This window comes from Gouania willdenowi, chromosome 14, assembly GCF_900634775.1.
Source record: "Gouania willdenowi chromosome 14, fGouWil2.1, whole genome shotgun sequence".
In the NCBI taxonomy this organism is placed as follows: domain Eukaryota; kingdom Metazoa; phylum Chordata; class Actinopteri; order Blenniiformes; family Gobiesocidae; genus Gouania; species Gouania willdenowi.
The window spans coordinates 32,754,038-32,778,614 of NC_041057.1; the positions used below are offsets into that span (position 1 = coordinate 32,754,038).

Genomic DNA, 24,577 nt, shown 5'->3' on the forward strand with positions numbered 1-24,577 from the left:
CTGTCTTGATAAGTGTGTACGTCAGTGTATGTCTGCATGTGAGCAGAGATTCTGGCTTGGCAGAGACTGTGCTGCACTGAGAATAATACGATCTGTACTGTTTAATCATGATTCAGCTGTTCAAAAGTGTAAAGATTAATGGAGTCGTCATGTATTAAAACATGACAAATTGTACACATGAACATACATTTGAGGATATGATGATGAATATAAAAATGACCATAACATTCCCCACTTTTGGTCGCCTCAACGATCAAATCAAGAAACAAAATTATTATATTCCACCTTTGCTGTCTGTCAGGGTTAACCATTAGCATTGTTATTGTCATACATTGGATATATTCTTCTTTTGTGAGGCACAGATATATCAAGAAAAATGTGGAAATAAACTTCTTCATCATTATTATTAATGGCATGAATCATCAAAAATCATCCTTTATTACATCTAGATAAGCAAAAATCATCATTTGCATCAAGGACATCACTCGTCTTCATCGGCTGAGTTCAGTGGTAACTGGGGTAACCAATAGCCATGGTTAGAATCACTGCACTTGATTGGCGGCATCATGAGTGAAGAACCTTGAGTATTTTCCTCAATCGTAGCAGAAGGGTTTATGACTGTATTCCTGCAGCTAGGTGTGAGGTTGTCCTCCCTCAACCTAGCTATGAGCATTTGGTGTGGCTTATAAACAAAGCTAGGCCCTTGTTCTAGAGAGTTTTCTTGTGTGTGTGTGTCTCAGTGGCCTTGTCGGTTCCCCCTTCATTGTTCGGTCAGCCTCCGTCTCAGCATCAGCTGGTCTCGGCAATCATCTTGGATCCATGTCGCCCGCTGTGCGACCTTCACTGCCGTGTGGGTCGTTCATTTCGGTCGGCGTTGTAGATGATTGGTTGTTGTCTGAGGAAGGGTAGTCTCCACACACCTGGCAACCTCTCTTGGTATCGGCTGGTATCTGAACAGAAGGGGGGAAAAAACACCAAAACAAAACTCTTGGGATTGGCTGGTACCTGAACACAGGCGCGATCCCACTACTGAGGCTTTAGCTTGTACCTGGTACCTGGTAGGCTGGTACCTGGACAGAAAAAAGGGGGGGGGGGGGGGAAAACAAAACAGAACAAAACAAAACAAAACAAAATAAAATAAAACGAAATGAAATAAAATAAAATAAAATAAAATAAAATAAAATAGAATAAAATAGAATAGAATAGAATAGAATAGAATAGAATAGAATAGAAGTTTAGGGGTGTTAGGTTTAGTTAACTAACTAAATGAATAGTTAGTATGGCCAGGAAGGCAGAGACAGGTCAGAGGTCAGGATCTGAGAGCTTTTCAGATCCTAAAAGGTGCTGCTGCACAATCACACAATGGTTAGGTGTGGGTTAGTGAGCTTTTAGCTCAATGTTATCTGTAGCATTCGCACGCGAGTGGGAAAATATGAGGCTGAAAGAAAAGCAGGAAGTATTAATTCGATTTTCTTTTCCTGGAGTAAGGAGAAGCATAGCTGGAGTTGCAGTGATTATCTGTGGTACATCTACTTACCTGGTGAGAAGCAACAATTTGAGAACCACTGTTTACAAGGACATGCAAGTCGGACGGAGAAGGACATGCAAGTCAGACGGAGAAGTGTGGAGTGTGATTACATGTCTTCTCAAGATGAATACATACAATTGGGAGACATGGAGATGTGAGAAAGCCAAATAAATAAATAATGTTATTTATTTATTTAAATTGTTTGTTTCATTTTTCGTTGCTATCTCTTATTTGTGAAGGAGAAATCTTATTCTATCCTTTATTTATTCTGAATAATGTTAACACTCCACACCTATTCACATAGCCTAATTCTTTTATAGAGCTGAATTTGTCAGTTCATTTATTTCATTCATTTCCCTCATAATTACTATTTGAGATGTAATTTACTTAATTTTGAAGGTCAATTGGTGGCAAAAGTGTCTCCTATTCTGTGTCTGAACCAGAGTTTAGCAAGATTATTGGCCCTTTAAGGTTAGACAGAATTAAAGTTAAGTTGAGTCGAACAATCATATTGTCTTTTGCTCTCTGTATTTATCCCATTCGTAGGGGTGACGAGCCCCAGCACGGTTTGGAGAGCTTCCTTAAATGCTTGGAAGTTACTTAACTTTAAACTATCTCTTATTTCAATCAATTATCAAGAATTTCAGGAGGACCCTTTTTAAATCTCAGGCGACCCAGATTGGGCCACCAACCCAATGTTGAGAACACTTAATTTTTCCCTTAAAAGTGTCTAAACCCAGTGAAGGTGTTTTATGGTCTTGCACGCTAAGTGCTGGTGGAACAAGAAGAAAATAGTTGGAGGGTTTGAGGTATATTTTCCTATGATAAAATATAAATAAAAAACCAGAGGGACGTTGGCCCGCTCCCTTCCCTTTTTTACATAAGAATACATTTGGATTCTTAAAACCATATGATAAATATCATTGGAAAATCACTTATCTGATCATTTTGGATGTGTCTCCGTTTTCCTCTCTCTTGTGTCCGCCTGCCTTTGTGCCCTCCAACCTCCTCGACCTCCTTCTCCTCAGCCATAAAGGTCAAAGCCAGGGTCAACTGTACGCTCCTTTTGGAAATTTGAAGATCTGTCCCCACTTTTGCAGTTGGATTGGAAGTCGCTGTAGTCTCTGGAATAGATATTATGTTAGAACATCCACAATATGTCATATTGTCACGTGTCTATTTCAATCTATTTCCCCTTTGTTTCCCAGTTACAGTTATGGACAATACTTCCCTTTAATTCTCATCCTTCATCATAAGAAGCAGTGACCAGGCATGGCGGCGAAGAGGAAGGATCGGAGTCGAGAAGGCGGTGGCATTCTGTTAGGAAACACTCAGAAACAGAAAGAGAGGAAACCATTAAGACTTAACTGGATAATTTAAAATATCTCTTTTCTTTAGTTGGATCTGATTCGTCTCCTTACAGCGACCCGTATTTTGGAAAAAGCTACATAATAACAACAACTAAGACGAAGACGTAGACAAGTGCACACCACAACGAGTATACACATATAACAACAAAAAACATGGACACTGAACATAAACAGTAAGGTCAGTCAAGGTCAAAGCCAGTCATTCCACTGAAAGTGGTATCATATATAAAAACGTCGTTTGGTGTTTTTAAACACCCAGAAAAAAACCTTTAAAACCTGGTAACTTTTTAGAGGGCCCAAGGCCTAAAACCTTAATTTTTAACAAGCAGCAGTGTTTTCTGAACACCCCACTACATAATTGGCAAAAACAGGGAGAAGATCAAGTGCATCAGAACCCAGGAGGAAAAGAAGGTGAAACAGAGGAACATGTGTAGTCAAACAGCCATTCATCGGTCAATCACTCAATGACACGTCCACGGCACATTCGCACTCGGTTCTCTCAGGCATACGTAACGTGTCATCATTCAGTCATTCATGCACCGCACACGTTCATGCCTCAATTTTCACGTCCATGCATTCACAAGGTTTTGTTGCATAGTGTCTAAGTAGAATATAGGTCTCATCTAACCCACCAATGGCGATAGCCAGTCCACCTCGTCTCTCGGGGTCAATGAGCTCTTATTGCCCCCTCATGCTTGGCAACCTTTTAGTGTTAATTGATTGCTTTTTACTGGTATCGTCTGATTACTAAGAGGTACGCTCCTTTTTACTTCCGCCTTGGCGGAGTCTTAGATTATCGCCCGTGGTACTGACAGTCTGCTCATCTGCTGATCAGGCAGGAATAGCACAGCCGTGTCTAACTCAACAAACTCAACCGCGGTACCAAACCGCGGGAAATTCACCCGCCGTCCGTCTCCAGAAATGTAAAAAAGAATCTCTGAATCAGCAGGGCTCAACCACCGCTCTCGAAAATAAGAGTTTGGGAGAATAATTCACAACAGTACCAAACTGAAGGAAAACACAACCTCCGGTACCAAACCTGAAGGAAAACTCACCCGCCGTCCGTCTCCAAAGATTATAAAAAAGAATCTCTGAATCAGCAGGGCTCAACCACCGCTCTTGAAAATAAGAGTTTGGGAGAATAATTCACAACAGTACCAAACTGAAGGAAAACACATAAACTCAACCTCGGTACCAAACCGAGGGAAGATTTCGCACAACTGTCAGGACTTTTATTGGGCACCTCTAAGATAGAACGGAGCACGCAACCTCTAATAACCCTCACTCTAAGGGAACGTAGAAATTTGTTCAGAACGGTATTCGGTTACCAAGCATGTATCAAATCAGGTGGACCGCTATCCCCCAAAGAGCGCTTTCCCTAGCAAGGTTTATCCTTTTTCTGCACATTAAACCAGGACTTCTTCAAACAGGTTCTCCCCCCTCTGTGAGGACAACACACTCACCGGGGAACAAACTCTGATAATTGGCGACTCCATAGTGAGAAACGTGAAGCTAGCGAAGTCAGCGGGCATCGTGAGGTGCATCCCAGGGGCCAGAGCGGGCGACATAGAATCAAATCTAAAGTTGCTGGCAAAGAGTAATCGTAAGTTTGATAGGATAGTCCTCCATGTCGGCACTAATGACTCCCGACGTCGTCAGTCGGAAGCAACCAAAGTGAACATTGAATCAGTTTGTGCTTATGCTAAAACAATGTCGGACTCCGTAATTTTCTCTGGTCCCTTACCAAATCTGACCAGTGATGACATGTATAGCCGCATGTCATCATTTAACCGCTGGCTATCGAGGTGGTGTCCAGAAAACGAGGTGGGCTTCATTGATAATTGGAGATCCTTCTGGGGAAAACCGAACCTGATAGGAAGAGATGGAATCCATCCTACTTTGGAGGGAGCATCTCTACTATCAGAAAACATGGCACATTTATGACATCTCATGAATGAGACCATGTTACAGAGGGGGAGTCCTCCACGCCCCTCTGCGCTTGCCTTAGGACAGTTTCCCTCCCATTGCTATCAGGATAGCTGTGTTCATCGCCATGACAACTGTTGTGATGGTGATGAATATTATTTTATGGAGACGGTGTCAGTCCCCCGACCCATATTTCACAATGATTTTAACATAAAATCAAATAAAAGAGCTATCAATTATAAAAATCTGAAAAAAATTAAAATCTCAAATCTAGAAACACCAAAACATAAAACCATTAGATGTGCTCTATTAAATATTAGATCACTGAGATCCAAATCTCTACTAGTAAATGACCTTATCTCAGAAAATAACCTTGATTTATTCTGTTTAACTGAAACATGGCTGTATCAAGATGAATATGTTAGTTTAAATGAAGCCACTCCTCCCAGTCATTTAAATACTCATATGCCACGAGACATAGGCCGTGGAGGTGGTGTAGCAGCTATTTATCATTCCTCTCTCCTAATCTATCCTAAACCAAAGGCCAGTTACACTTCCTTTGAAAGCCTGGTTCTAAATTTATCTCATATCGAATCAAAAACCTGCCAGCCAGTCTTATTTGCGATAATTTACCGTCCTCCAGGCCCTTATTCTGAATTTCTATCAGAATTCTCTGAGTTTATATCAAACTTAGTCCTCAGTTCTGATAAAATACTGATAGTAGGAGATTTTAATATCCATGTGGACAAAGATAGTGATAGCCTGAGCTCAGCCTTTATGTCCCTAATAGACTCAGTTGGCTTTTTTCAAACTATTAATGAAGCTACTCATCGTTTAAATCATACTTTTGATCTTGTTCTAACATATGGCCTTGATATTAATGAACTAAAAGTCTACCCTGAAAATCCTCTGCTATCAGATCACTTTTTAATATCTTTTAACATTATCCTAGAGGATCTCGCACTGTGCAATAAAATAGTTACAAGTAGAAATCTATCCAACAGTGCTGTGGCTAAATTTAAAGAGGCCATTCCTGCTGCCTTAAACTCAGTGCACCATCCAATAAATAACTATGATATTAATTATAACCCCTCTCAACTGGATCTGCTTGTCGATAGCTCTGCTAGTCTACTAAAATCCACCTTGGACTCAATTGCCCCATTGAGGGAAAAAACTATTAAACGTCAGAGGAAAGCTCCGTGGTTTAGCTCTGAAACTCACACACTCAAACAAACAACCCGTAAATTAGAGAGAATGTGGCGCTCCAATAAAACAGAGGAGTCACGAATACTTTGGCAAGAAAGCCATAGTAAATACATGACAGCCTTACGACATAGTCGATCTACATACTATTCCTCACTAATTGAAGAAAATAAAAATAATCCGAGGTACCTTTTCAGCACTGTAGCCAGGCTAACACAAAGTCAGAGCTCTATTGAGCCCATGATTCCTCTAGCCCTCAGCTGTGAGGACTTTATGACATTTTTTAACGATAAAATTCACAAGATTAGAGATAAAATTAGCCACTCCCTGCCTTCACCTGGGCCTGCTGTACCATTAAATGTAAATAGGCCTAACCTAAACTGTTTCACACATATAGGACTTCAGGAACTTAACTCTATTATTTCATCCTCCAAACCATCGACCTGCCTTTCAGATCCGATCCCAACTAAGCTGTTTAAAGAAGTTATTCCCCTAGTCTGCCCATCTTTGTTGGAGACAATAAATATATCCCTATCAATAGGCTACGTGCCACAGTCCTTTAAAGTAGCTGTAATCAAACCCCTTCTCAAAAAACCTACTCTTGATTCCAGCACTTTAGCAAACTACAGGCCTATATCTAATCTTCCTTTTATTTCAAAGATTCTTGAGAAAGTTGTGGCAGCTCAGCTCTGTGAATTTCTTCAAAACAACAGCCTGTTCGAGGACTTCCAGTCAGGCTTTAGAGCTCAACACAGCACAGAGACTGCTTTAGTTAAAGTAACTAATGATCTACTCTGGGCTTCAGATGAAGGACGACTCTCAGTGCTGGTTTTATTAGATCTTAGTGCAGCTTTTGACACTATAGATCACTATATTCTACTAGAGAGATTAGAGAAATTACTTGGAATCACAGGGACTGCCCTAAACTGGTTTAAGTCCTACCTATCTGATAGGTACCAGTTTGTACACGTGAATAATAAGTCTTCTGTGTACACTAAAGTAAGCTACGGGGTTCCTCAGGGCTCTGTGCTAGGTCCAATCCTCTTCTGTATCTATATGATCCCCCTTGGTAATGTTATGAGAAAATACTCTGTTAACTTCCACTGCTATGCTGATGATACCCAACTGTATGTATCAATGAAGTCAGGTGAGACAAATCAGCTATCTAAACTTGAGGCCTGTCTAAAGGACATTAGGGCCTGGATGGACCAAAATTTTCTTCTTCTCAACTCAGACAAGACTGAGGTCATTGTACTGGGCCCGCGACACCTTAGAGAAACCTATGCTAGCCTAACTGCCCTAGATGGCATTACTCTGGCACAAAGCACAACTGTTAGAAACCTTGGGGTTCTATTTGATCAGGACTTATCCTTCAACTCTCACATAAAACAAACTTCAAGAACTGCCTTCTTTCATCTCCGTAACATTGCTAAAATCAGATCTATCCTGTCTCAGGGCGACGCCGAAAAACTAGTCCATGCTTTTGTTACCTCTAGACTGGATTATTGTAATTCTCTTTTAGCAGGCTGCCCGAGCAAGTCGCTTAAGACACTTCAGCTGGTTCAAAATGCTGCAGCACGTGTACTGACTAAAACTAGGAGAAGAGATCACATTACTCCTGTATTAGCCTCTCTGCATTGGCTTCCCATAAAATATAGAATAGAATTCAAGATTCTTCTTCTCACTTATAAAGCCCTAAATGGACAGGCACCAGTCTATCTCAAGGAGCTTGTAGTGCCATACAATCCCCCCAGAACACTACGCTCTCAAAATGCTGGACTACTCGTTGTTCCATTCATCTCTAAAAGTAGTATAGGAGGAAGAGCTTTCAGTTATCAGGCCCCACTTCTCTGGAACCATCTACCAACCACGGTTCGGGGGGCAGACACCCTCTCTACCTTTAAGGTTAGGCTCAAAACATTCCTCTTTGATAAAGCTTTTAGTTAGGAACCAGCTCATAGCTCATAATTAAGATGCAATAGGCATAGACTGCCGGGGGGGGGGGTCTGGCATGCTCGGTTGGAGAGAGGTTGGAGAGGGCGTTAAGAGAGAGGTCATTTAGGTTAGAGAGGGACCGGAGAGGGTCCCATTCCTCTTTCAAACACTCCCTCTATGTCTGCTTACTCCCTTGTGTGTTTGCTCCTGTACTCCTTCTGGCTTTTGTCTTGCAGGTCCGTGGGATCCTCAGTGTGGAGTTACAGAGACTCAGCGGCTCTGTCTCCACCCTTTCCTCTGCACACACCCAACACAGCATAACGTGGATGGCTGTTCATCATAGGAATGGGATCCACACAAGGTTCCTGCTGCTTAACAGAAGGTTTTCCTTGCCGCCATGATGAATTCATGTTGGGTGTGGGATACATATGTATGTGTATATACGTATATATGCATATGTGTGTATCCATAAAATGAAGAGTCCGTCCTTAAGACTGCTCTACTGTAAAGTGCCTTGAGATACCATTGGTTATGATTTGGCGCTATACAAATAAAGATTGATTGATTGATTGACTTCTTGTTTGAAAAGTAATTGCCTATGTACTCATAGCAACTATTGGGACATTTTTTTTTTTTTTTTTTTTTTTTCTCAGGAAAAATTTGGTACCCCCCCCTGCTGTCGAGTGGCTTTGGGCCGGCCAGACAGTCCGACGCGGTTAAGGGGGAGGCGCGCAAAATGAAAACAATGAATGTTGAACTAGGCTGTCTGTCGCAAGCAGCTTCAAAAAGGGTAAGGTACAGATTGTTTACGAGGGTATCGGTCAAAAAAATGTCAAAATTTAAACTTGTTGAGGCTGCAGTCCTCAATCTCTGTCTCAATTTTCCTGAAATTGAGTAAAAACAAAAGAGAAAAAGAAGAATCGTTCAGAAATAACAAAGGAGAAAAACGTGTGAGCTCAAAAAAATCATGGCCAATAAAAATTAAAACTTCAGCTCCAAAAGCTGAGGCAACAGAGGGCTCTTTCTTCAGCGGATGTAACCATATCTTGCATTGTGGGGGGCCTCCCCTCAATCAAGAGAATAAATGAAAGAAAAGCAAACAAAAACAACCTTATCAGTAACACTATTTTCTTCCCCTTTGTTTGTTGTTTTCTCATAAAGGCCAAAGCAGTGTAAATAAATGAGCAACATAATGAATAAAAGCAAAGATAAATGATGGGCACACTTGATCTCATGTGGCAAACAGAAGGGTTCTGTGTGAAGTTCTGTGTTTCTCATAGTTATGAATGTGGGTGTGTGACTGTATGCCTGGTCTGTCTGCGTGTGAGAGAATAAATGAAAACAAAATAATCTAGTGCACAGTCAGAAGATAGAGGGGTTAGTATTGTGCGAAGGAGAAGCTTGTTGGCTATTTGCTAGTTGTCCCCCTCCATGCCAAAGTTCAAGGCTAAAGTGATTTAGCACTACCACCAAAGGCTGTGGTGGACTTCTTGTTGCTTGGTATCCTTGTGGCTTTTGAAACAGTGTCTTTTTGGTGAAGATTTCCAGCAGACGTGTGACCAGTCTGCAGTTGCTGCCCATCATTCAGGCAGTAGTCGTGGCGTTTAACTCGCAACTCATTGGTGGGGGAGTGTCCACTCCGACGCCCACAGGTTCTCAGTCTTTGATGATGGGGCATGCGGCCCATTCATAGACGATGAAGAGTTGACTTGGGACTGAGCGAGTTATTTCAGCATTGCTTTGCTGAATGGGAGTTGAGTCCTTGAGTCCTGAAAGGTCACCGACCTTTGATTGTCCATTTCCTTCTGATGCTTGGTCCTTTGAATGATGTTGACATTTCATTAGCATAAGAGTTGAAGGTGATTTCATTCTTTCATTGAAGATGTCGTTTCTTCAGGGGGCAACCACAAAGCCAACAGAAACTAACAATTTAAATAATAAAAAATGATAATGATGGTAACAGTAATATTAAAATAAAATAAAATGAAATACTGTATTCATCTGTGTGTGTGTTTGAGTGTGTGTTGCCCATCAAACATGAAATCAAAATAAAATTTAAAATAAAAATAAAAATAGTGTCTGTGTGTAATGGCACTATTCTATCGGCAGGGGAGAAGTGAGAAATCACAATGTTGTGTCACAAGTGTGTAGTGCACTAAACTGGCCAGTGAGGGGCGCCACCTCTCTCTCTCTGTTGGGTGTGGCTCTCTGTGCGTGCGCGTGCCTGTGCGTGTGCGTGCGCCCGTGCGCGTGCCTGTGTGTGTGCTCTCTCTCTCTCCCTTTCTCTCTCTCTGTACGTGTGTGTGTGTGTGTGTGTGTGTGTGTGTGTGTGGTCACACGTCCAAAAAAAAGAAAAAAACACAGCTCCAAATGAAAGCATTAAAGCCAAGCCAAAGGGAGAAATCTGATTCCACGTTTAAACAAAATAAAAACAAAGATAAAAAAAAAGTAAAACTCGCCTGAAAGCATGATCTGAGTTCACATCATACCAAGATTGTATATGCGTATGCATATATTATTTGTTTATTGGGTTGTTCATCTGTTTGATTCACAGAAACACAATTTAGGTTAGGTTCGGGGTTTTAATCTTTCGGTACAGAGGTGAACTCAGATCATGGCACCGCTGGGATGTTTTGGAAACCTTGTTGCCCGTCTATCTATGGTCAGGACCTCACAGGCTGTGGGTGTCCGAACAAAACCAAAGTAAATAATGACCAGCCGTATTTTATGCCTAAACAAAATATCCGAGCCCGAAGAAAACCAGAGAGAACCTACAGCATTAAAAAGCAACCATTTGAGCCCTTCTCATGGCTATTCACTGCGTCAAAACACAGAACAGCTGAGGATCAAAATCAAAGCTCAAAGCTGAAAATCAATACAATGCTTGACTGGTTCCAAAAAAAAAAATCAACACAGAGCAAATATATATGTAAATGAAAATTTATACATATATGTTTATAAAGGCAGCTTTACCTTAGTCCGAATTGGTGTTTGAGGTTCAACCGATGGTTCGTGCTCCAGTCTCTGTCCGAGGGCGGACCACCGCGGGCCAGCCCCAGGGCTTCAAATGTGTCGACCCAGTGCTGGTCCACGATCGACGCCCCACAGAGCAGAAGATGGATTCAGTTCGTCGACGCCAATTGTTACGGCAGAATTTACGGTTGACCTCATTTGGAGACATGATTCATTGCTCTGGTTGAATGATGGAATCCAGGAGAAGCATTGATGATTTTATATAAAAAGTTTATTCTATTGCTAAGTAAAAAGGTACAAGATGGAACAAAGTGAAACAAAATTAGCGTCCGTCCAGGCGGACGTCCGAAGGAAGTGCCGCGCCCCCGCTCCAACAGTTTCAAAGCTTAAGCTTTTTATACAGATAAGAAAAGGTCCCAACAGTGAGAGACAAAAGGGAGGGAGTCAGATGCCCATAGTGGAATTGTTGGAGGATGATGAAGATGTTATGAGAAGGTTCTGCTCCAGTCTTTATCTGTCTTGATAAGTGTGTGCGTCAGTGTATGTCTGCATGTGAGCAGAGATTCTGGCTTGGCAGAGACTGTGCTGCACTGAGAATAATACGATCTGTACTGTTTAATCATGATTCAGCTGTTCAAAAGTGTAAAGATTAATGGAGTCGTCATGTATTAAAACATGACAAATTGTACACATGAACATACATTTGAGGATATGATGATGAATATAAAAATGACCATAACACTCCTGTACTCCTTCTGGCTTTTGTCTTGCAGGTCTGTGGGATCCTTAGTGTGGAGTTACAGAGTCTCAACAACTCTGTCTCCACCCTTTCCTCTGCACACACCCAACACAGCATAACATGGATGGCTGTTCATCATAGGAATGGGATCCACACAAGGTTCCTGCTGCTTAACAGAAGGTTTTCCTTGCCGCCATGATGAATTCATGTTGGGTGTGGGATACATATGTATGTGCATATACGTATATATGCATATGTGTGTATCCATAAAATGAAGAGTCCGTCCCTAAGACTGCTCTACTGTAAAGTGCCTTGAGATACCATTGGTTATGATTTGGCGCTATACAAATAAAAGATTGATTGATTGATTGATAAACAAGGTGAAAATCATATTACCGTGTGCGCCTAGTTGACCAGTTGTAGAATAGTCTCTTTAAGGGAGAAAAATCTCATTTTCATCACCAAACCTTCCGTCCTGACTCTCCTCTGCAGGTATTTTCACACTCTTACATCTGGTTCCCTTTCGCGGGTATTTACACACTTTCATATCCGGTTCAAACGTCATGTCATGTGACCATCAACAGGTAAATTACTCCTTTTACATGTTAAATAAAATATTAAATAAACTTTTACAACTTAAAGGCTGTGTTACTTAATGCTGTGGACATTAGTTTTTCATTTTAATACTTAACAAATTAAACTTAAGTAGCATAGTCTGAGCTCTTGTGGAAACTTATAAAACAGCGCCAGCTACATTATTAGACTTTACAAATCTCACCTATTTTATTTTTTTTATTAAATTGTATACATTTCTATCAAATGTGTGACTTGTTTAAACTCTTTTGTTATTAAACTAGTAACTGGATGAAAATGAAGTAGATGTGACTCTTCACTGGTCGTGTGTTTCTATTCTACAGAGTAGCACCAGTCACATGATGAAGTATAAAGTCAATCTGTTAGAGTTATGGGTAAAAGGCTTTGCTCATGGGCCCATAGCAGTGACTCTCCACTTCCTTAACCAGGAGACCTTCACCCCCATTGCTTTACCCATTAAATAACTGACTAGATCAAATAAATCTTTGTTAAATTACTAATTAAAACAGATGAGTCTGAGTAAAGGATGTGTGAGTGAGTATCTTTCCAAATGTATTAATATTATAAACATTTGCTAATAAATTCTGATCTTTAAAAAAAAAGATGACTTTTTTTATAAAATGTACACAAAAAGAGTGATTCCTATTGTGGTAACTGTGATCACAGCATATGGAGAATAACCTGTAGGAAAGGTAAATCCAGGTAATGGGGGCGACTGTGTGTCTGTGGTGTTGCTTTTTTAAGAACAAAACGTGCTCGAAAAACTTAGAAATAAGAACAAATCAGGATTAATGTCATCAAACTCTACAGTAATAAACTCTCTGTGAACTGTTATAATAGTGGGTAACACTTTACTTTAATATAATAAACATAAAGGATGACATTACGCTGTCATTATTATGACATGACATTTGTCATTAAGTGTTGTTTGTTACCTTAACCCCAAACCTTAACTCTACCTAACCCCACGAGATCCCTCCACCTAACCCAAAATATACTAACATAGGTACAAATATGTCATAATTTAACTTAAGTCACATCATTTATTGAACAACACTTAATGACAACCTTCATGAAACACTTCTTAAATAGTTTCTACAAGATGTGTTTGTTCTACAAGAGCAAAACATTGTTTTAAAAGCTGTTATGTGCATTTTATAGGAAACATCCTCTGCAAACCAAGTGATGAGTTAAATACTACAGAGATGTGCACACTGTGAGACAGACGACCTGTTAAACATGATGAATCAAAGGAAGGAAATCACACTGAAAAGAAACCAATCATCCCTGGAATCAATGTGTGGCATTTCCAAACATTAGTTTAGTTTAAAACACTGAATAACAAACATCTGGACAATAATCAGTAAACAGGCAGAACAGGCATTAGTAATATTATTGATCATTGATTAATCTGATCAATAAATCAGTCTTCTGAGGGGTGTTCCATAAAGCAGGTTATGTTCAAACTCTGAGTATGTTCAGGCTCAAATGAGGGAAACTCTGAGTATCTCATTCCTAAACGTGAGGTATGTTCTTCTCTGAGTATGTTACCATGGCAACATTGTCCGTGAACTAAACCTGGTCACTGACAGGTTTTATCAAAGAAACCCTGGGTTTCTACCTGGCTCCGCCCACCTGAACACTGTAATAAACTTTAACACTTTTCTCTGAAACACATTAGTAACATCACACACCACAGACGTGTTCACATCATTACTAATGTTGTGTTGCTTTATGTGTTTTTTTTTTTTTGTGCAAACATTAGTTTTCTTTCTAACATTGTAGATATAGATCATTAAGTGAAAGTCACTGAGAGGTTGATCTACATTAAAACATCTACTGACGTCTGTAGTAAAGTTCACTGAATACAAACCTGTGGATAATATAAAGGAGGAGATGAAAATTTAAATAAATCCACTTTTAAGGCTTGATTTTTGTTTTATATTGTTATACAGTTAAATCTGTAGATCATTTGTCTTTGAAGTTATGATGTCACAGTGAAGTGTGACACTGTGTTTAGAAGTGAAGGGTCGTGGGTTCGCGTCCCGCTTCAGTGTTTTTTTTTATGACATTTTTTAGGACGTTGAGATGACTCTGGTGATAATATTACATTAAAAATCAATATAAATGATGTGATATCAAGCAGCATTTACTGTCTTTATATCCAGTGTAACAGGAGGGCTCTCTATGCAGACATCTATTCTGCTGACACGTCTCCTCAGACACATTTTATTCATATTATTCACCACTCGTCACGTCACTGAAGTAATAAAGTGATGAAGTGACCAAAAAGTGTGACTAATTACAGAGATTTAAGCCACTATTGTCACTGAAGACTGAACACACCTTTAGAACAGGCTCATATTCATCAAACAACAGCTTATTTCACCCATTACGGTGAATAAATCACTATTTTCCGTTTGGTTGCCATGGCAGCTCGATTAAATCTTCGATCCATTGATGATGGCTTTTTGTCGCGCGTGCACGTCAGTGACCCAAGGTTTACATACTCAGGGTTGATGAACCCACTTCATACCAGCTGTAATGAATCAGATACACAGAGTTTCCCATCACTGGGTTTGTTGACCCAGAGTTTATGGATAAACTCAGAGTTTGTTAATCCTCCTTTATGGAACACACCTCAGATGATTACTGTTAAGCTCTCAATCATAACATTTTCAGGCCTGACTTTTAGCACCAACCAGGTAAAGAAACATGGAGGTAAGGGACACACACACACACACACACACACACACACACACACACACACACACACACACACACACACACACACACACACACACACACACACACACACACACACACACACACACTAAATGAGAGATAAATACACAACATCACCACAAAATACACAAAAATAACAGAAACATACAAAACGACATAAGAAACAACCAAATGACACCAAAAACACACAAAAATGACAACAACAACACACAGAATAAGAGAAAAATATACTGAATAATATAAACAACAGACATACGGCAACAAAATACACAAAATTACACTAAAATACACAAAATGACAGAAAAAACACAAAATGATAGAAATGATCTTGATTAGAACATGAACTGAAAATACAAGGATGAGTTTTGGTCCCACATCAGCGTAAAATGAAGAAGACAATAATCTACTCAAGAAGAACTAAATACTGTTTCATTCACTTATTTACAAAATGAGATTATTTAAAATGTGTGTTATCACTCATTCATTCCATCATTATGATCGATAATGGTTTTTAACAGAATTATGAGCAAATTTAAAAAAGAAATAAACATCCCCAATTGTTGTGGTTTATTTTAAATGTTCCTCTTGAGTTGAAAAGTTCCTACCCAGAGTACGTATGCAAGTATGTCCAGGGTTAAAGTCAAATAAAACATTAATATTGCGAGGCCATGATTGTCTGTCAGGATTGTAAAAATATTGTAAATATCGCGGTAATTCGTATGTGGCACCGAATGTAAAGTTGCGCATACTAAAATAAACAGCAACAAACCACGTTTAAAAAATGTAGGTGATTTTTTTAATGTTACTTTTGACCAGATTTACAGCAATATTTTTGTAATTTGTGATTGTTTTTCTCGTAAAAATATAATGTAAATGTAAATCTTGAACGTTAAATACAAATATTAAATCTAAATGTCACAGGTGAAACTAAATATTTGGCTAACATGCCAATTCACCGGAAGTACCAAAATAAAAGCTGACATTTAGATTCAACATTTAGATTGAGATTTAACATTGACATTTTATTTTTACGAGAAAAAAAAAAATCACAAATATTGCTGTAAATCTGGTCAAAAGTAACACGGAAAAATTCACATAAGTTTTTTAAAACATGGTTTGTTCCTAAATGTTGTGGAAAGTTGCCTCTTTTTTTAGCATGTGCAACTTTACAAATGGTGCCAAATAATTTTGGTTTTAAAATGCTTACAATTATATAGAGGTAAATTTGTGTCTTTATTATTCATGTATATTTTCAATCAAAAATATATATTTTCAATCAAAAAATGTCAATTTAACAAAACACTTTTAAATACAAAAAAAGATTACTTTAATCGAAAATACATATTTTCAGTCAAAGAAAAAAAAAGTTTTTTTTATTTTTTTTTAATGAAATTATGCTTTGATTTAATAATAAAAACACAAATCTACCTCCATACAATAACGCCATGTCATGTGACCGTATCAAACAGAAACTCGGAGCACTCAGTGTAGTTTTTTTCAGGCTCTGTTGAGTGAGCCAGACTGAGAAGCAAACTCCGTCTCCCAGAATCCTCTGCGAAGCGCAGGAAAAGGTGTTCACCAGGTTTAGTCCATGTGGTGATCTCCTGCTGCTCTAGAAGGACTTTAAATATAATATTACAAAAATAATATTACTAAACCTCTACTATTATATATGATATTTGTAACTAAAATCCACTACAGGCACGTACGGTTTAAAACGGTAGCAGTAGCCATTATCATTGGTGCTGACGCCCCCTGGTGGTTTCTCCACATGAGTAATCCTGAACTTTTTACTTTAGGACTTTCTGTTTTAAAAACTGAAACAACCACGGATTCTTTGCTTTTTAAACATTTAAAATGTGACGGAAATGATCCATATCTTGTTAAATTGTTCAAATAATTTCAAGCCAAAGTTGGGTTTTTTTGCAAATTGACCGGTTTATGACAAAAGTCACATAATAATATAATAATGGTCATGTACTGTGTATATCTCCCTGTAAATAACACGTTAAAGCAGAGTTTCTCAGCCATGATGTCGCCTGAAATGTCTCGTAATTGATTTAAAAACATTACTGAGTCTCAGTACGGGAGGCTGCAACTCTCTCCACCTTTAAGGCTAAACTCATAACCTACTGATATGCTGAAGCGTATACCGTATAATAGCATTAACTTAACAACTAAATAGGCTCGTTTGTAAACGGTCGCATTTTACAGTCCTTGGAGTCACTGTTAGATTTCATATAAACGAGAAGAGATTCAAATTCTGATGGAGCTGATTATGATTTACAGTCTGCATAAACAGGACTGAATCATAACATAAACTAAACACTAGAGCGGACATGAGCTCGTCTGTGAACGGTCACATTTACAGACCTTAGAGTCACTGTTAGCTTATCAATAAACAGGAAGAGATTCATCACCTTTATAATAAGTGCTGACTCAGCCACTGGGAGTGAGGCCCAAGGCCAAGACAGGCTGACTTGATAATAATGTATCATGTTTTTCTGCAGTCAGTGTCTTCTCCTCGTCCTTCTCTCTCTGCTCTGTTTCAGGTGTCGTGAAGCTGATGATGTCATTTCCTGATCTGTGGTTCACGACTAAACTAGTCTGAGACACTCTGATGTTCTATCTCTCTATCCTGTTCTGTTGGTCCTTCTGTCCACTAACCCCAACCAGTCCACGCAGATGGCTGCCACCTCTGAACCTGGTTCTACCTGAGATTTCTTCCTGTTTAAAGGGAGTTTTTTCTTCCCACTGTCACTAAATGCTTGTTCATGTGGATCTTGTTGGGTTTTTTTCTTTCTTATTATGATTTTTATATTTTGATAAGCACATTGAGATGACTGTTGTAAATTGCGCTATACAAATAAAGTTGAATTGAATTGATACAGTTAATGATTTATTTCATAAAATTGTCTTCAATGCAGATTTTCACAACAGCTCAATGTTGACAGGTAGTCATGGTGGGAGGTATATGGTAACTCAGGATAAGTTGAAAACTGCGTAGAATCTACAGCAGTGACTGCTTTTAAAAACGACTAAAGTGTGGCTAATATTTTTTTTAAAAACACCCTGGAAATTTTGACCAGCAGGTGTCCTCAGTGAACAACATTTGTAACTAAGGTTAGTAATAATAATAATAATAATAATAATAAATAATAACAATAATAATAATAATAATAATAATAATAATAATAATAATAATAATAATAATAATAATAAATAATAATAAAAAAAGAAAAAGAAATAAGCTTTCATTATATATGTTGCCTATATTACAGTGCTAAATATTATGCTCTGCACAGTTCATTTAGTCGACAAGCTACACACGGACACACACACACACACACACACAGACACACACACACACACACACACACACACACACACACAGACACACACACACACACACACACACACACACACACACACACACACACACACACACACACACACACACACACACACACACACACAGACACAGACAGACAGACCTGTTCTGTTGGTCCTTCTGTCCACTAACCCCAACCAGTCCACGCAGATGGCTGCCACCTCTGAACCTGGTTCTACCTGAGATTTCTTCCTGTTAAAAGGGAGTTTTTTCTTCCCACTGTCACTAAATGCTTGTTCATGTGGATCTTGTTGGGTTTTTTTCTTTCTTATTATGAATTTTATATTTTAATAAGCGCCTTGAGATGACTTTGTTGTAAATTGCGCTATACAAATAAAGTTGAATTGAATTGAATTAAAAAAAAATTTTTTTTCAAAATAAAACGCCACACATAAATAAATAAATGAATAAATAAATAAATAAAAAAAAAATATATATATATATGTATATATACATATATATATATATATATATATGTATATATATATATATGTATATATATATACATGATCCTGTTTCAAATGAAAACACAATCCCAAATAACTGTATTCTATACTTACACTTCCTGAAATATAAATCTAAAAAAAACAGTATAATTATATCTAAGCAGGTGCATCTCGTCACTTTATCACAAACATGATCAAAAAGCATTTTTTAATTAAAGGAAGTCTCTGGGGTCACCAGAAATTTGTGATATAAAAATGGGGTCACGACCTAAAAAAGGTTGGGAACCACTGCTTTAAGATGACTTTATATGATGTCACACTGGATGTTTTCCATTAATAAAAATCCATGCAGCATTTTTTATTTATTTTTTCACAATTTAGCTTCAGTAATGGAAAAAAGTGACAAATATTTTGTTTTAATAACGACCAATATTACATTTTATGGATAAAATCAGTCGATATCCAACTATTACATAAGTTTAACCCCTGTTATGTAATACTTAGTATTGGTTGTGTAATTACCAGGATTGGGGTCAATTATAATTGCAATTGCATAATTGATAAATAATCACAATTATGCTGTAATCATAATTGTAATTTGAAAAAAATATGTTGCCGTTGTAATCATAAATGAATTGTAATAAGTTCAAATAATTAGCTTTGTTATTGTCATGGAAATTCTATAAAAACTGTCATTTCCAATGTAAATAAAAACAATCCTTAGGGACCATGTTGTAGTTCTACAGATTACACCTCGGCCTACTTAATTAACAAATATTAAAATATGTTTTATATCAAGTATCAATATCATTTTTACCATTAATGGAAAGTAAGACTAGGGCTATACAGACAGAAAAAAGGCTCAGACGCCCACATGTTAGGGTCCAAGCAGTGAGTCAAGGAGACAAAAGCTTTACATTTCAATAAAGGTGCTTTATTGGCCACAGACAAACACAGGCCAATAAAAGAGGTCAACTTAATGTAACATTTTTAAGATAGAATGTCCAAAAAGAACTAACACAAACCAACTGACCTCCTCAAATGAGACAGGAGTCAACTTAAATACAGCTTGGACCATACCAAATATAAATAAGCAGAAACACAGGGGATAAACAACCAAAACTAAGGGACAAACACAGCCCCCTTAACCCCAGTCCCCCTCTGGTCCACTTAAGGCCGCCTCCAGCTCTCTCCAGACCCGCCCCTTGCCACCTCTCTGTTCTTCTTAAAGGGACAGAGAATAATGTCAGTGTCAATCATCAAATGATTTTGGAGCTGTTACCTCTGTGTGGCCCGGCCATCACACCACACCAAAAATATTAAAACTATTATTTTAATTGATAAGGAAGCCTAAGAAAAAAACCAAGAGACAATAAAAAATGTGATGATATTTAACATTTGTGTATAGTTACAGCTAATTTAAAACATGGGTCAATAGATCTATTGTAGATAAATAGATGCTAACGTAAGAGGAAGGTTCAGTTTTATGGGGTTATTTATTAAAGGATCAGTAAAAACAACATAGCAGTTGAACACGTAATTGTAATAGACTTTCAGAGGAAAAATATTGTAATTTTAATTTTAATTGGGAAAAATGCTGGTCAAATTCATTATAATTGAAGAATGTAATTGACCTCAACCCACGTTAAAACTAAAGACTATAACTATGGTGAACGTGTGTGTATGTGATGTCTAACTACATAAAAAAAGACCAACAAAATCTAAAATACCAATTTATTCACACTAACAAAAATAGAAAAACCTAGAACATAAAAGCAGCCAAAATGAGACGCGTTCCAATAGTTTTTTTTATGAGAATATGTTTGGATCAATGCATCAATCAGTATTTTTTATAATAGAGTTCAAACTAAGAATAAACTGGAGTTTGTAAGTAAACAATTCATGGATTTACTTTAAAAATCATTGAAGGATAAATGCAAATATATTAAGTGGGAGAAGAAAATCTAAAGATTACATGTGAAACAGGTGAAATGTGTCCATCCTTTTCTACTTCTTTTATTAATACAAGCACATGTTGAAAGGAGCCAATCACAGGAAGGCGTGCGTGCTGAGTCTGCTGTGATTGGTCCGTGGGCGTCACAGGTTATCGTAGTCATCGTCGTCCTCGTGTTTCCTCTTTAGCGAGTCGCCCTGGGACACCATGCTGGTGGTGATCAGGATGTTCTTAGAGCCAATCAGAGACGGGTTGATGAGGACGTTGGAGACGGCCGGTGTGGACGCTGTCGCTATGGAAACGGAAACAAAATGTTTAGAGTCAGTCACAGGAGGAGGAGAGGTACGTGGCCCTCTACTGGGACTCACTGGGTTTAGTGGTGGACGTCTGGGAGGCAGGAGGGATTTGAACCGTGAACCTCTGGTTGGTGAGAGACACGGGGGCCGTAACTTTAGTCACAGTCTGCACAGAGGGGGCGCCTGTAGGAGGGTAAATGTAACATCTATTATAGACAATAACTTATCAAAACAATAACACACATCTTTTAACTTTAAACACATTTAGACAAAGATTGAAATAAAAAGGATTGAATTAAACTAAATATATTTACTTTTATTCATGAACTTTAAACCAAACTTAATGAGAAAACTTTAATAACATATTAATAAAATAAATCAGACCAGAAACAAAAGTTCAAAATATAATACACAGACATGCTGTTTTATTCTCTAAGTAGTAGGGCTGGGCACTGCTATGAATCTAACGATACGATTCATGATTTGAATGTCATGGTTCGATATATCCTGATACTAAACAATACGATATACCTGTATATTGCGATATCAATTATTACAAATTTCACCTTTACATGTACAAATAGTGTGAAATACAGTGAGAACATGTAAATGGTAACTAACTGTAATTTAAGTACAAATATCAAAAACAAGTGGTATGATTATCAAACTGTCAAATTAAAAAAAGTTTAACTTTTGCTTCTTCAACAAATTCTGGTTCTGATAAGTTCTTAAATTATTTTTTATTTTGAAGTAATCACATCCATCTATAAAAGTGTTCAGTATGTTTTATGAAAATAAAGTGTCATCAACTTCCAGCTCAAATGCATTGAGCAGTGAGGTAGTTTAACAAGGTCTGATGGTGCGTTCACTGACACCTACTGACCAGGAGTTTACGTGCTATGCATACGTTAGCGCAATTAAATGTTTTATTATTTATAAAAACATTATTAAAAAAAATCGATTTGGACATTTTATGGATCGATACCACGAATATTGTTGGTTACCGAACATTCGGTGCATCCCTACCCAAAATTGTTTTATGTGACCCACATTGTTCCTGCTTGTATGTGCTCACTTCATAAGTTTGACTTTAGGTTGCTTTACCTTCACATTTTTTTAGTAGGTAAACATGCCTTCACCTGTGCTAACGTAAACGCTTGTTTTATTTGCTCATTTAAATGTTTTCCACTAGCATGTATTATCTTAATGTGCTCATTTTACAAGGTAGTGGAGAAAATATACAAAGATAATATAGTCGGAAAAAATGCAGGCACTGCATTTTGGGAGAAAAAGTTGGTGCATTGCATTGTGGGGATTTGTGGTCCTCTAGAGCAGACATAGGCAACTGGCGGCCCGGGGGATACATGCGGCCCTCGGTCTAATTTTGTGCGGCCCCCAAATGCACAAAATGACAGAAAACAATGATAAAATATACAACATTGCAGAAAAACACTAAATTACAAGAGAAAAACAACTACAAACTACAATAAAAATGATCAAAACGACAACAGTAATACACAAAATGACTGCAAATACTTGTCTGCACACAAACACTCGTTGTGCACGTGCACAGAAACACATGTGGTGCACACGCACACTCAAACTCTTGTGCGCGCACACACAATCACATGTTGCGCACACATAGCTCATAACTTGGTTTCATTCCCACCTCATGGACATGTTAAATATCCACCTTTTCTTCCACAGTCTTCGTCACGCTGACCTGCGCCTTTCGTTACGGCCGTGAGGACCTAGATGTGCTGGGTCTGTCTTTCCGGAAGGATCTGTACATCTCCACCTTCCAGGTCAGCAGTGCTTCCTCCTTGTGTGGAGGTTCTGTGAGTCCTGGTCGTAGCTGATGTTCCTCTGTGTCCTCAGGCCTTCCCTCCAGTCCCAGAGGAGAAGAAACCCAACAGCCGACTGCAGGAGAGACTGCTAAAGAAGCTGGGACAGCATGCACACCCCTTCTACTTCACTGTGAGTCAAACACAGACACGTGCACCCTCTCATCTGTGTTTGCTTTGATTCATCAGGTGAAAAGCTTTGCTCGAAACGGCAGCATTTAAAAGGAATATTAAATATTACTGTCAGCTGGAGACCAGAGGTTCTTAAACTTTTTTGTCTCAAGGACCAAGTTCCCTTTTTTTTATTTCTCAATCCTCGTCCCTCCTTTGTCCGACTTTAAAATTTTTCTTAGTAAACTATTTAAAAACAACTAAACATCATAATGATGGAATGAATGAGTGATAACACATTTTAAAGATTCTCATTTTGTAAATTACAGGAAATAAACAGTATTTAGTGCAGTGGTTCATGATCCTATTTTGATATAAGAATATCTGTCGACCCCAAAGACATTTTTTTCTAGAATTATTTTTAATGAGATGTGAAAGTACAGAAATACAGTTGTTTTTATTTTTTTGTAAAGAATAATAATTAAAGGGGACATATTATTCTCCTCATTTTTCACCTTTTAAAACACTTCCCTTTGGTCTAAATGACATATCTGTGCTGGGGTCAAAACATAACATGAATCAAGCAACAGAGGAGGTTTCCCTCCCCCCCTCCCCCTCCCTTCCGCGGGAGACAACACAGCCTAATCAACCAGTGACATCACAAACTGAGAACATTTGAAACAGAGCTCTTTTCTCTGCGTTATAAGACTTATACAGACCACAAACAAACGACTGGAGGGGTCCCGACCCCAAGGTTGTAAAACACCAATTTAGTGGCTCCTGAATACATTTATTTCTATAGTTTTTATCATTTCTGTTCATCTCACACCTTGGGTGGGACCAAGACTGGCAAAGTATTTGTTAATTCTCCACTTTCTCTCCAGTTCCCCCTGTGGTGCCATCGCGTACCCCTAGGGGTACACGTACCCCCATTTGAGAAACACAGCTGTAGAGGAAGTGGAGACGTTTTTACACCCATCCTCAGTGACGCTTTAATGCTGTTTGTCTTTGCTGTACTGTTTCATTTCAGATCCCCCAAAACCTCCCCTGTTCAGTTACTCTACAGCCAGGCCCTGAGGACACTGGCAAGGTAACACACACACACACACACACACACACACACACACACACACACACACACACGTAGAGGATCGACTTCACCTGCTCAGATCATCCAGACACTCAAAGTGCGTTTACACCAAAAGTGATTTCAACGACTCTGGCAACTAGATTTATTTGAAAGTCATTATAAATGACGTTAAAGGGGACATATCATGGTTTTAAATCCTTCCTTTTTAGATATAAATCGTACAGTTGTGGTCTATATAAAGCGGAACGGCTTGGGTCTGAATTCCTCATTATTATAGCTCCACCCCTTTTCTACCCTTTTTCTGATGTGCTTCTAAGAGCAACTCGTTTTGGTGCGGTCTCTTTAAATGCAAATGAGACACTTCATACCCCGCCCCCTCTCCAGGTTCAACTCCACCCTGCTCGGCCATTTTTGTAGTTTGATAGAAGAGAT

The 24,577-nt window shown here is 38.5% G+C and overlaps 1 protein-coding gene across 1 annotated transcript in view; it reads left to right on the plus strand.

The window, feature by feature from the left end:
• Window positions 1-24,577, plus strand: part of LOC114475290 (arrestin red cell-like) — a 69,714-nt gene that overhangs the window by 36,136 nt on the left and 9,001 nt on the right. The window contains exons 7-9 of the mRNA XM_028465980.1: window positions 22,808-22,905; window positions 22,979-23,077; window positions 24,086-24,145. Coding sequence (XP_028321781.1) covers window positions 22,808-22,905; window positions 22,979-23,077; window positions 24,086-24,145 — 257 coding nt within the window. The remainder of the gene's footprint in view (window positions 1-22,807; window positions 22,906-22,978; window positions 23,078-24,085; window positions 24,146-24,577) is intronic.